The 13,333-nt window shown below is 34.2% G+C and overlaps 1 protein-coding gene across 1 annotated transcript in view; it reads right to left on the bottom strand.

Moving 5' to 3' along the window:
• Positions 1-640: 640 nt before the first annotated feature.
• The window catches only part of PUDP (pseudouridine 5'-phosphatase), a 77,640-nt gene continuing 64,947 nt past the window's right edge, over positions 641-13,333 (bottom strand). The window contains exon 4 of the mRNA XM_080587116.1: positions 641-2,947. Within this exon, the coding sequence (XP_080443242.1) occupies positions 2,771-2,947 (177 nt within the window). The 3' untranslated portion in view covers positions 641-2,770. The remainder of the gene's footprint in view (positions 2,948-13,333) is intronic.

Genomic DNA, 13,333 nt, shown 5'->3' with positions numbered 1-13,333 from the left:
ACAGATGTTGTTGAGATGATTGAGCTACACAGCCACAAATTGAACCAAAAGTGGATAAAGAAATACACACAAACATATGTTGATATTTGGTATATGGTTCATGACTACAGTCATCTATGGCTGCCATGAATATCCACCACTTACATGATGCAGATGACGAGATTTTTGAGATTACTATTCCTGAACAATTTAATTGTGTGTTCACAGTCAAGAGAAAAGCTAACAATGATACTTCAAAAACCACGAGCACAGGACCAAGAAACCAGTCAAGAGCAAGCAGTAAATTATGTGGAATAGAATTTTAATAAAAGGAAGGGAAGGTGATCACATGTGGCTGAGATTCAGAGACTGCAGTTTGGGGCAATAATCTCATTGAAAACTGTCAAGTGGGATATTTAAATGCACAGAAAAATAATTGTTTGGGACGCAATTTACTCTAGAGTTAGGAAGTGAATTTCTAAATTCTCCACATATGATGAACTTATTAAAATAGGATCGCAGAGTCTACTGATCTCATGATTACTTCTCCTTGTAAAGTAATTCTGATTTTGTGGTGTTTTATATTTATTATTCTCTGCATCTTATAAATAAATAAAAAGATTTGATAGTAGTTCCTTTGAGGTAAACTGCAAATGAGATGTTTCATTTTTATTTTTTTATTTTATTTCATTTTGTAAAACTCTACAGTTAAATTAACTATATGACAAACTTTCAAAAAACTACTAATTACCTCTTATTAAAGCTTGTTCTACGTAGTAACTTCCCTGTTGGAATTCAGTGATTATGAACGAAGAGGATCCCATCAGGCACCCGTTTTACACATGAAAGCTCAGAATTATTGCTCTACAGTAATACTTTGTGTTATATAACATAAATAAATGAAGGAAATATATAGCAATATTTCTGTTATCTTGCCTGAAAAGACCAGAAATGGAATTTAATTTGGATGGGGTGGTTTGTTGTCACTGTGTAAGTATCCATGGGCTTAAAGAAATTATATAATATGTAAAGTATCTACATTGAAATAGTATTTACCCTTTTTTAAAACAATGCTTCCAGATCCTTGAATGAAAAGAATTAAACTTCAAAATTTTATACTATATGTATTAAAGATCTTCTAGTACCATCTAGCTCATATTTGACTGACTATATGGAATAAAATTGTCTTTTTTTTTTTTTTGAGTTATGAGCAGACCACAGCAACAGAAAATTGTAACAGACTGTGAAAAGAAGTAAAAGTAATTTATGTATTTATTTATTTATTTGTTAATTTTGGAGGAAAAAAAAACATAAGGAAAGTCACGCTAAATACTGAAGCACTGAAGCATCAATGAGTCATTTATTTTTCTTCCTGGACAAAAAACTTTCTAACTAAACAGTGAACACCAAAAATGCCTAGAAAAGGTTTTGTGAGGAAGACCGCAGATAAACAGATGATATTAAAAAAAAAAAAAAAGTTCAAATTTTCTTATTTGACCAACTTCATACACATTGATTTTATGGGGACAGATATTTTACCAGGATTTTTGGAGTACTTTATGGACAATCAATCAGAAAATTATTTTTAAATGCTATAATTTATTTTATAAAAGTAATAAACCTACACACTACAGCTTTCTTTGAACAATGAAAAGTAAAAGACATTGCTTCCATCTTGGCATGTATGTACTTTTGGATTCTACCAAAACCTGTCTATGTCTAGCAATTTCTTAAGAGTTCCTACCTTTGCCTTGACAAGATTCCAGAAACAAAGGTAAGAGGGAAAGATGACAACATAAAAAATTTATGGAAATTATAGTAGCCATGAAAATCAATTTTAAGTATTTAAATCAACCCAAAGTACAATTTCTTTATTTTAAAAATAGATTTCAAGACTGTCTCTAGTGAACACACCAAAAAAAGGACTCAAGAAAGAGCAGAAAAGTAAGGATGGCCTAGAGAAAACTATTTGGGTATGAAGGAGTTAGAAGCCCTAACTTTATCAGCATTAAAACAAGGAGATTGGATGAATTCATTTCAGAAGTATGAAAGGGAAGGGTACGTGGCAACATGGAAAATAAGAATATAAGGAAAGAAGGAAGATGCAAAACACTTTGCTTAAAAAGTCGGACCATATAACCTTGTATACCTCTAGTAGGCATGTAACATGCCCAAAAAAAGATAATCAGAGAATTACAAAAGAATGGAGGTTGTAAGGGATCTCTGGAAGTCATCTCATTAAACCTCCAAGGAGAAAAAAAAATACAGAAAGTACAAGGAAATCCTCGGAAATAACTACAAAAAATGACAGGAGGATACAAAGGGGAATAGACAGGCAACTACAGGATGAGGAAATGGATAAACATGTTGATAGCGATAAATGTATCAAAAACAATGTAATGGGATAGAAGCCAATCCAGAACAGATTTCTGGTTAAGAGCTAAACAGTAAGCCATTCAAGGAGAAACAGGAGAAACAGAACAAGAAGCTTCCAATGCAGTTACCATAAATTGTCTAAATAGTTTCATAATATTCCCAGAAAACATTAGGATCTACAGAGAACAAGGCTGGATTCACTTCACAAGATGAAATGCTCCTTTAATTTAGCATTTATCATGAGAGCAAGTAATATTCCAATCAACTTTCAAAGGTTGGAAGACTTGGAGTCAACAGGATTTTTGTGTTCTAGCTTTAAGAAAGAGAGACAAAGCAAAACAATTATAAAACCTTAACAAGATTTAATTCCACTTTTGTGAACTCCAGTCAAGCTTATGTGCATAAACACTAGGCATTAATCATATGCTGGTAAGCCAAAGAGTTCTGGTTTGAAGTCCTCCATAGAGTTCAGCAGTAGAGTTGCCTCCTTTTTAAGATCTGGATTTAAATTTTCATCTGGTATCATAACCACTTGCATTCCTGCTGCCAGTGCTCCTTTGACTCCTAGTGGTGAATCTTCAAACACAAGACACTGAGAAACAAAGGGGTGAGGAGAAAGAAGTGAAAAAATAATGTTATTACAAACTTTGTATATTCTATTTTAAAAAGAGAAAATGATACTGAATAAAAATTGGTAGGAAAGTGAACTTCAATTTGTAGCCTAGACATCCCTAATCAGAACAAGGGTAAACCTATCAACTAGAACATCTGCACGGTAATTAACTTTAAATTCATTTCAATTTAAAAAGGCATCTACACGCATACTTAAATCCCAACTACTGGTTATCTAGATGCTCCTAAGCGAATCCTTTTCTGGTAATAGGTTTAAGCACAAGCTTAAAGTAAAGTGTGTGCTTAAATACCTTTACAAGCAGGCAACATAACTCTATAACTTTATAACCTGTAAAATAGCAAAAGTAGTGCTTTCATTTGCAGGTGTGACACTTCTTATGCATATGAGAGTGGAGAAGACTACAGTACCCATGTCAATATTAGGACCCTAGGTAAGTAAGACAGAAGTTATGTGACAAAAGAGTGCTCTTGAATTCATGTTCTAGTTTCTTAGTTCCAAAGCAATGCTGACAAAGAAAATCAGCAATTATATTGGACTGTTACTCTTAGAGAAGAGGCAGTATAGTCAGGTAAAAGTTCCATATCTTAAAATAGTCAAAATCATTCAAGCTTGCAGTATGGAATCAAAGTTGTTAAAAATAATGAATACATTATATGTGTGAATTTTGCAATTTAACAGTACAATATTCAATAATAAATATATAACACAGTATTTTGAAAATTGAAATGCTATACTATTTTGTTTAAAAATTCAACTCTTCTTCAGTGTTTCAGCATTTCATACTAATCTGGTTAAATTACTGTTAGTTTTGATTATTATTTTTTTTTCTGAAAAAAGCAAGCACTTAAAATCTAGTATTTTGTAAGTCAATCTAAAAGTACCTTTCACCGTTTTGTTTTGATTACTACACCAACTGTAAAAATAGAAATGTTGTAAAAAAAACTAACCAAAGTAACAGAAATGAACCATCCTACTTCTTTATACCATGCGTATGGTATGCATTATCTATGTAGGTACACATATATAAAATGCACAAAGACTGGAAAAACTTTGAAGAAACCAACCAAAGGTATATTCTTAGCGAAATGAATTACACATATTTATTGGAAAATAATATCTATGGTTGATTTAAGGAAAAAATCATGAGCTCAGTCAACTACTTAATAAACTTCCACAGTTATAATAGTAAAATTCATTAAAAGTAAATATAACAAAGATACGATCCCACCTTCAGTAATGTTTGTTTTGCCTAATTCATGGTTCATTAAGAAAAATTAGAAAGCTACTTCAACACCTGACTTAGAATTAGACCTTGACCCATACTGCTTCTTATCCCTCCGACTGCTGCAGTAATTTTATAGTGCTATCTGTTTAGATCTCAAAAATATAGATAAATATGAATAACCGAAGTGATGAAAAGTTTGCCCTTTCAACTTTTTTCCATATATCTGAATAATACTTCAGCTTTTGCAATTGGCCAGTGTATCACTTCATAGAACTTTTCCATACCTTGTGGCTAGGGTACATTTCAGCAAAACCTAAACATTTTCCAGACACGAAATATCACATTGAAGAATTGAAGTAATTGAATTAAATTGAAATATGTTTACATATTTTAAATTGTGTTACAATGGCAGAGTCATCTTTATTTATTTTAATTGGTAATTAGTAACACTGAACATAAAGTTTTTCCTTTCAACAAAAGTTGTAAGAAAGACAGCATTAAGCATGCAAGGTAAGATAATCCAATAGTTTTGCAGTAGTATTAGCTGAGGACCATAGTAAGTACATGAAATAGGCCAAATGACTTTAACACCATTTAAAACACACTTAAAACAATTTCACAAACACACACATTTCAACTGGATTGTCAACATTCATACAAAGTCAGATGGATCATCTAGTCTGAACTTCTATATAATAGACAACAATTCTTCTGGAGTTCATTCCTGTATAAAACAGGAGTTTGAATTTTTGGTCACGGACAATGCAAAGCAACCTTTAGTGTCCAAGCATCCAAGAATTCAGACCTATGCTGACATACGGTTTCTAACAGTTCTGCAATTTAGACTGCATCTATTATCAATATTATTAGCAGCGCTACTACTAATAATATAAAAATCACTGTCGTAAGTCATTTCAGTAATTCAATACAGACTTTGGGATGATAAGTACAATGTTCCCTACACTCTTCAGACATTGCAACTCTGCCTTATCATAAATTTCTCTCTCATCCATTAGGCTCTTCTCTGTAGTCATTACCAAAGTATCAAATCCCTTCCTACATACTCAGGATGGTTTTCTTATCCTTTTCTTCACAATACAATAGATTGTGGCAACTAATACTTGCTGGGTGAGAGCAATGAATTACTAAACTTAATTTAACTTTTGACTGAATCCAGATTTGGTGCACTGGGAGAACATACATCAGTACACTGCATCTTTTAGGCTCCTTAAAACATTCTTTGACCAGAAAAGATTAAAGATGCACGAAGTTTAGCTGTTCTGGCTGTGCTCTGTGAAAACCAAGCTGCAACCTCTAAAAACTTTTTTATGATCAAAGAAAACATTTTTGCAAGACATATTAAATAGATGCACTATATATATCTATATTGTATATCTACGACCTGTAACCAGAGACTGGAACAGAAAAGAGGAAGCAAACCCTTTCTACTTCCTTTTCTTTTTAAAATATTTGCCCTCGCCCATCAAGATGTCAGCAACTACTTGGAGTCAGTGACGGAAAAGCAAAATGTGCCTTCTACCTTGCTTTTCATAAAGCAAACCTTAACTAATGAATTTCAATGAGCCAATGGAACCAAACCAATCTCTCTTGTGTTAATTTCCTTTATACAGTCTCTAAATTCCTTCTTTTCCTACTCCAGTTTGATCAATGTGATATTTTCAATTGTTGCTCAGTATTTGTACTACAAATATGTAATCCTGGAACAACTGTTGTTAGGACTGAAGTACAGTTCTGCCTAAAGGTTTTCTTCTTAAGAACAGATTAGCTTGTGACCTCAAGCACACTATGCATTCTCAAACAGTAAACGAAGCCCTGACAGGCTTTCCCTTTTGAAGACTAAGCTTAAATGTTGCACAGAACAGCATTATCAAGGCTTTTCAGAAACTTTCTAATCCAGTCCATACAAAGAAATATACTTCACTGCTCTGCCTTGAAAGACCTAATTGACTTCCATGATGTCAGTAAGCTTGGTGTATGAGAGGAGACGATGATTATGGAATGCAATATGCATAATGAAAAGCTTAACTAATTCCCTGGAACTAGAAGCAATTAAAACTCTTAATTACCAAAGAAACCAGGCAAATGACCCATAATTATAGTGGCTTTAATGTTACAGGAAATAAGTGTACTAGGTCTTCCTCCTGTCTTCCTTGCTACTGACACTTATTGTCAACAGCACAGCAACATTTTTAATGGATGACGGAAGGTTTGCAGAGGTCATGTACAAAATGGATTTATTAACTTTGCTGTACAGAGATGTTATAAACTGCTCACTGTCCTGGCCCACCCACATACTAAATTTAGAGATATGAAAGCAGCCAAGTTCCTCCCCATTTTGCATAAATATTGCAACATCAGCATCACTCCAACTGAGAGAGACAGATGAGATTTATACAGACTTCAGCTGAGATTCTGGCTCCTTTTCTGCATTATTTCCATAACTTGTGTCACTGATCAATACTACTGCTATGACATTTCTCAAAAGGTCATACTAATATTGGACAGTTTTCACTTTGGAATGAACTAGATACTTTAAAAAGTAAAGTACTAAAGCACACTAATTTATATTTCACTCTGTGGATCTAGAATAAAGAAGAATGAACCACTTAACCTAAGAAAGAAATATTAAAATCACTGCAGCATCTCATTACCTCATATGCCTAGATGAAATTTAAGTATATAAGAAAACAACTGCTAGTTAGGCCTTTTGAAAGCACAGCAGGTCCTGTCCAACCTATGTACTGTAAAATGGATGGAATAATTATATAGCTAACAGGGATATCCTTAAGTGTTAATACTGTTAGTGATAACCAACAAGTCTGGAAGGATAGAAGATTAAAATAAGTTTTGAAATTAAGATTTTGGAAAGCCTCTGTGTAAAATATACATGGGAAGTGCTTAGCGAACACATAACCTTGATCACCTATGACATTATTGTATCAATTCTAAAATAGAATTACAGATGAGACTAAAGATGGCATAATTTATACACATATAACTTTTTTTTTGCAAATTAAACACTACCATCTACTGTTTTATAAAGAAAGAATGAAAAAAAAACCTCTTAAAAATGGTAAATACAGCCTAAAATTATTTTATATTTTGTTAGAATATAACAATATAATATAACTCCTGTTGAATCAAAACAAAAAGCATAAACAGTGGAATTCTGAGGTTTCAGATAGTAGTTCTGAAGAGGGCTGGTCAGACCTTTGAGAAGTTATCCCTACGTTCATTCTCCAGCTTCTGAATAGTATCAGTCTCTTTCTGTGCTTGGTGAGAAGGAACAGTAGAAGATTATTGTATTTCCTGTATTCAAATGAGGCAGAGGTACTTGGTATCAGAATGTAATATATTATGTTTCGGGCTTCTTATGAATCACAAACAATACTTCTGTAATTTCACTGGTTATCAGCATTGATTTTTCTCCATGATCAAATCAACAGCATAAAAGCACAACACGTTATTTGTAAAATTTGCACTCTGGAAACATTTAACAGCCTTAAACATTAATTTATGTATACATGCACAATACAGTCTTCTATAAACATTTAAGGTTTAATTAAAATTCCATTGTATCATTAAAAAAAACAACTATTACAACTCAGAACAACTCAGTGGGCATCAAAGTCAGCCCCAAAACAGGCCTTGGGAAGAAATCCCCCAACTGCAGCTAGCCCACACTGCTTTCAGAAGTATGTTGTTCATCTCTGATAACTTGAAGATGGTCAGGCATTTCATTCGTACCAATAATTTGTTCTGTTGAATGCCAAATACTTTCTTCAAAGAAGCCAGTTCATAATCTGTGTCTATAATTAAAAACTAAGTAGCATCTATGAAATTACTAGTCTGAAGGATTATACTACTGTCATTCTGTTTTTGTTTTGTTCAACAACTTTTATCTCCTTTTCTTACTGACTCATATTTTTTTTCAGATTTCCAGTGCAATTCCGCTACTGACCAACTGTTGCTAGTGTGAGTGATGTAGGAATTTTCAAGAACCATAATGTAATTCAGTATGCAATGCAGACCCATCTACATCCCTTACAAAATGTTGGGAGGCTGAAAAGATGCTGTTTTATCATTTATGGTTGGTGGTGAAAATTCACAAAAAGAGAGAGGAAACACCAAAACCTTCACTAACATATTACAACAGAACTGGTGGGCTATTATTTAGGAAACTTGGCTTTCCGTTTTTCTTACTATTTGATATACAAAGTATCTAGGAACAAGGGGAAAATGTATTTCTGGGTGACCTATTTACCAGCAGACTTACTTAAACATTATTGAATAAATGCATTTTAAGCAGTTACAGTATTTGCAATTTTGGCCTCCTACTGTGTTAACCCTCTGAAGAATTAACAAAAAACCAATAATGAAATTACTTGATTAATGTTTTGCTTCTGATCTTTGGACTTACTCTCTTTCCAGAAATCACTGGGAAGTCTCAGCAGCAACAACGAATTACACTTCATTTTATTTGAAGGACGTGTGCCAATTTGACTAGCCAGGGATTAACAGAGTCATATTAAATATGCTATGTAAGAAAGACATGCAGCTTATAGCCCCCCAAAGTCAGTTCTATTAAGAAAAATAAGCAGTAAGCCAAGATGTTTTTACGTGATAAAACAAATGAACAAGCTGGAAAGTTATAATCAAATAAATTAAGAGCCAGTGTATCTGGAATACTAACTATCAGCCACCATTCTGTATGATTCATATTAAGAACTGTTTGGAAATTATATGCACACTTGCTTTTTAATTCAGATTTTTAACTCACTAGTGCTAGTACCATGCAGGTCAGTACAAAAATCAACTTGTTTACTAGAAGGCTTACAAGTTAAAACTAAAAATCAGTAGTAGGATTTAAACAAAACCACCACCACAACAAAGGATTACATCTGCACATTACTAGGTAACTCTGCATTTCCAGCTCTCGCAAAAATGCCACTCCACATTTAAGCACATATCAGCAGCTACTGCCTCCCAAACCAGTTCACAGAAAATTATCTTAAGGTGGGCCAGAAGGTGTAAAACAGTTTGGATGGGGTAGAACAAGAAGAAATTTCAAATATCTTGCTTGTTTTCAAGACTCAATCAAGTGAAAGAAAGTGCCTCTGTGAGTGACAGTTGGATCCAGACACAGCGGCTCTGTGAAGCAAGGAGAAGGTCACATTTACATGCAGGGTTATTCTGATCATTCCGGATGGCTGGAGCATTCTTTTTATAGAGGATTGTGTGTTTAGAGGACAGCACACTGGGAACTTTGTATGGCAACTTGTGTTACAGGCCTCAAGAAATTCCCAGGCGTTTCTGAAACAGTGTCCAATTATCCCAGCAGCAGAAATCTAACTCAATCAACTGCAGCTTGGATTAGCAATAGAAGAGTATTGTTCTTTTATTTTATGGAGGACACAAGGCAAACACTCAAGATGCTCTCTACTGAAGCTACTCATACAGCGTAATATGTTGGTTTTGTTTGCTTATTTGTTTTAACGTCACATCTCTAAAAGTAGCCTGAAAATGGAATTTTGTGCAATGAAATAGTTAATCTGTACTGCCTTTCCTTCCACACAGAAGTATATTTACTAAAACCACCAACTTTCTTGACAGGTAACATGCAACACATGCATGTAACTGCATCTCAAATGCAAAGCTCAGAGTCATAGAATCATTTACACTGGAAGGGATCTCTTGGGGCTGTTCAGTCACGGTTCCTGCTCGAAGTACGTCCTGCTAGAGCAGGCTGCTCAGGGGGTTGACTGGTTGAGCGCTGAGAGCCTCCAAGGATGGAGACTCCACATACTTTCTGGGCAATCTGTTCCCCATTTCCCCACCCTATGGTGAAAATCGTTTTCCTAGTACATAGTGCAAACTTCCCTTGTTCCAGCTTGTGCCTGTTGCCTACCGTACTATCACTCTGCAGTCTTGCCCCAACTCATGAGCAAATATGTCAGAGATATGAACCAGGTACATTCAATGGAGAAGTCATTTTGACAAATCCAAATTCTAAGTCTCAAGCTGAAAACGGAAGTAGGTATAAAAAGTATTTCCTGAACAAATGCAATGACCTTTTGTCCCAGTGAATGCCTACAAACTCATGGCTGCTGCACAGCAAGCTGCTAATGGCAGCGGCCTGTTTCTGTACCTGGACAACACCACTTGCCTACAATAAACCTAGCAGGAGCTGCAGCAGGCAGCATTGAGCAATCCGATTTTTTCAAGGTAAATACTTCTTGGCATTAATATATTCTCATTCTATAATTTCTCCTTGATCAGTGTTATTTTCCTGCAGAGAAAGACCAGCTTGCATACTGAAACATACCTTAATGATATTTAATTATCATCTATAATGTTTAATATCATTGACAGAAGTGTCAATGACAGATGTTTACCACATATACTTCAGGCATAAAGTCATTTTCTAATTTATTCAATAAAGAAAGGAAGTGTGAGAAGAGGTATTCACCATTCACCTTTAAGCAGGTTTTCACTGGGAGTGAAAAAAAGTCATGGAAAAGGTCTTTTTTTAAAAAAAAATCAGAACAACCTTTGCATTGAACCATACACTATGCAGTGCCACTGGTCTAGAGTGACTTGGCGAAATGTACCTTTGTTACATTTTAGTTCTTCATAATTGGGAAAAACAACTCTCTTTCAAACTTCAAACAGCTGCAAGTTACCTTTCAGAGAATATTTCAGCCTAATAGCATAAAGCTTCAACCGTGAAGCCACAAACTAGCACCTTTAAATAAACTAAACAAAACTTCAATGATAACTACATACACATCTCAACTACAGGAAACAAATACTTACATTAAAAATGGCAATTGTCTGTTCTGAATATATATTTTCGAAGACAAAGGTGGACAACAAAGTACAAAAATAAAACGAGTTAGAAAAATATTAACTCCTAATTTGTTGAATTCCAGTAAACACCTGAATTTAACCTTAAAGACCTTCTGCTGGAAATTGGATTTTTTAACTTTTTGAAGAAAACATGAAGCCAAGTTTTAATGACGTTGCCTGGAAGAATAACATGATAGCACTGCCTTCACAACAAACAAGAGAATGAAACCAGGAAATCAAAAGTTGTTGTTGTTTTTTGTTGTTGTTGTTGTTTGTTTTTTCTCTAGCACAAACGAAAACAAGAAACAACTCCTAAAGTCTTAATGCAGTATGTTGGAGAGAATCACACCTCACAAGAGGGACAAAGAAATAGAAGAAACAGAGAAAAGGAGTAAACTTAAGATAATTAGCACTAGGAAGATCCCTTAGAATCTCAAATAAACACTATGTTGAAAAAGGAATAAATTAGCATCAAACAGAGGTAGAAATATGTCAAGCTTCATCTTTGGAAACACAATAGTATGAACTGACTCGGGGTCATCTGGGGGGATGTTTGCTAAAACAGAATTATTTTAGTGTTCTCTTTTAAACACATTGATATTCTAACTACTATTTCCACTAAAATATGAACTTTCAAATAGTAATAATATAAACAGTATTTTTTTATTAAAAAAATAGTGTTACCTCTATGCAAAGGATAATATACGCTTCAATTAAACTTATTTCTACCATACGAAATTAAATTTCACGTACATGTTGAAGACAAAAGCAAAGGTGAACACATTAGACAATATTTTCTTATTCTGGTTCCTAACCTCTTCCAAAGAGGTAGTTCTAAAGGTAGCTGAGTCAAACTAATGGTTTGTTGCCAATGAAAGGTAGAAATGTTCCTTCCTTCTCTATTTTAATCTCTTGGTAATAACCAGGACGTTTGCATCTGTTTCCAAGTGATGAATGTTGTGCCTGTATGCCATACTCCACATGAACTCTGTACCCTTACAGAGAATTACTTTCATGTTAAGCTCATGAACTTGAGAACAACCACATATCTGGGAGGGAGTAGGAAGACTGAAGTGGAATGCAAGTCATGCTTTTTGGGCTGCGTTTAACTCACAGAGGGGTTCATCATATCCTTCTCCAAACCAGTCCTGGCATGCCTTCCATTTGCCTAAAGCACTCCATATGTGTAAAAGCACAAAACAACTGTATAAAATTTTGCAGAACCTGTTCTTTCAATACAAGCCCAACTCTAGGTATGGTATTATGGTTACAAAAGTCACAATTCCAGAATTCATTTTGCCATAGTAATCTAAAAATATCACATCTGAAATGAAATGCCACATTGCATTGATAATCAGATTTATTTAAGTAACTGCCCTCAAGATGTTTTCTCAACCTCTTAGTTAGCAGAGCTGTTCTGATTGTGCAGGCAAACAAAGCTCAGAACTCTCTGAACTCAAAATTTCTTAAAACATATTCTCTATCTGAGAAACTATTCCTGTGTGCTAAATACAGTATTTTGAAAAAAACAAAACAAAACAAAAACCAACCAACAATAAAAAACATGAAAATTGCACAGCAAGATCCACTGGATCAATATAGTTATTATTGGGAAAAATGTACTAGTCATAGAAGAGTTATAAAGAAAAAGTCAAAATAAATTTTTAAGGGTTCAGTAGAGAAATAGCATCATTCACATTAATCTCTACCTTGTTTTTATCAGCTTACTTTGTTTATTTTAGGGAAGCAATAATTACCCAGGTATTTCAAGCTATGAGAACTGTAAGTTGCAAAACTAATGAATACCAAGCAGTCTCATGTGAATCAATCTTCCAAACAGACTAGTTCTCTATTTTTTTTAATACTGTAAACTCCAAGTTCAGATGTTTCTATAAATATGAAAATTAATCCACTCTTTAAAAAAAATAACATGTAGAAAACTATTTCATAGAACCATAGAATGCTTTGGATTGGAAGGGGCCTTAAAGATCATCTAGTTCCAACCCCCCTGCCATGGGCAGGGACACCTCCCACCAGACCAGGTTGCCCAAAGCCCCATTCAGCCTGGCCTTAAACACCCCCAGGGATGGGGCATCCACAGCTTCTCTGGGTAACCCATTCTATTTAAGTCTTAATCTTGTATTGCAATATATTTCAAAATACTTCTGTCAAAACTTCCCTAATAATATAATCTAGCTATTTAAAATACTGCATAGAAACATTTTTAAATACATTCACAATCCATAGTT

Source organism: Anser brachyrhynchus (genome assembly GCF_964034855.1).
Source record: "Anser brachyrhynchus genome assembly, chromosome: 1".
In the NCBI taxonomy this organism is placed as follows: Eukaryota; Metazoa; Chordata; class Aves; order Anseriformes; family Anatidae; genus Anser; species Anser brachyrhynchus.
The sequence above is the reverse complement of the archived record's forward strand: the minus strand, read 5'-3'. Positions and strand labels throughout refer to the sequence as shown.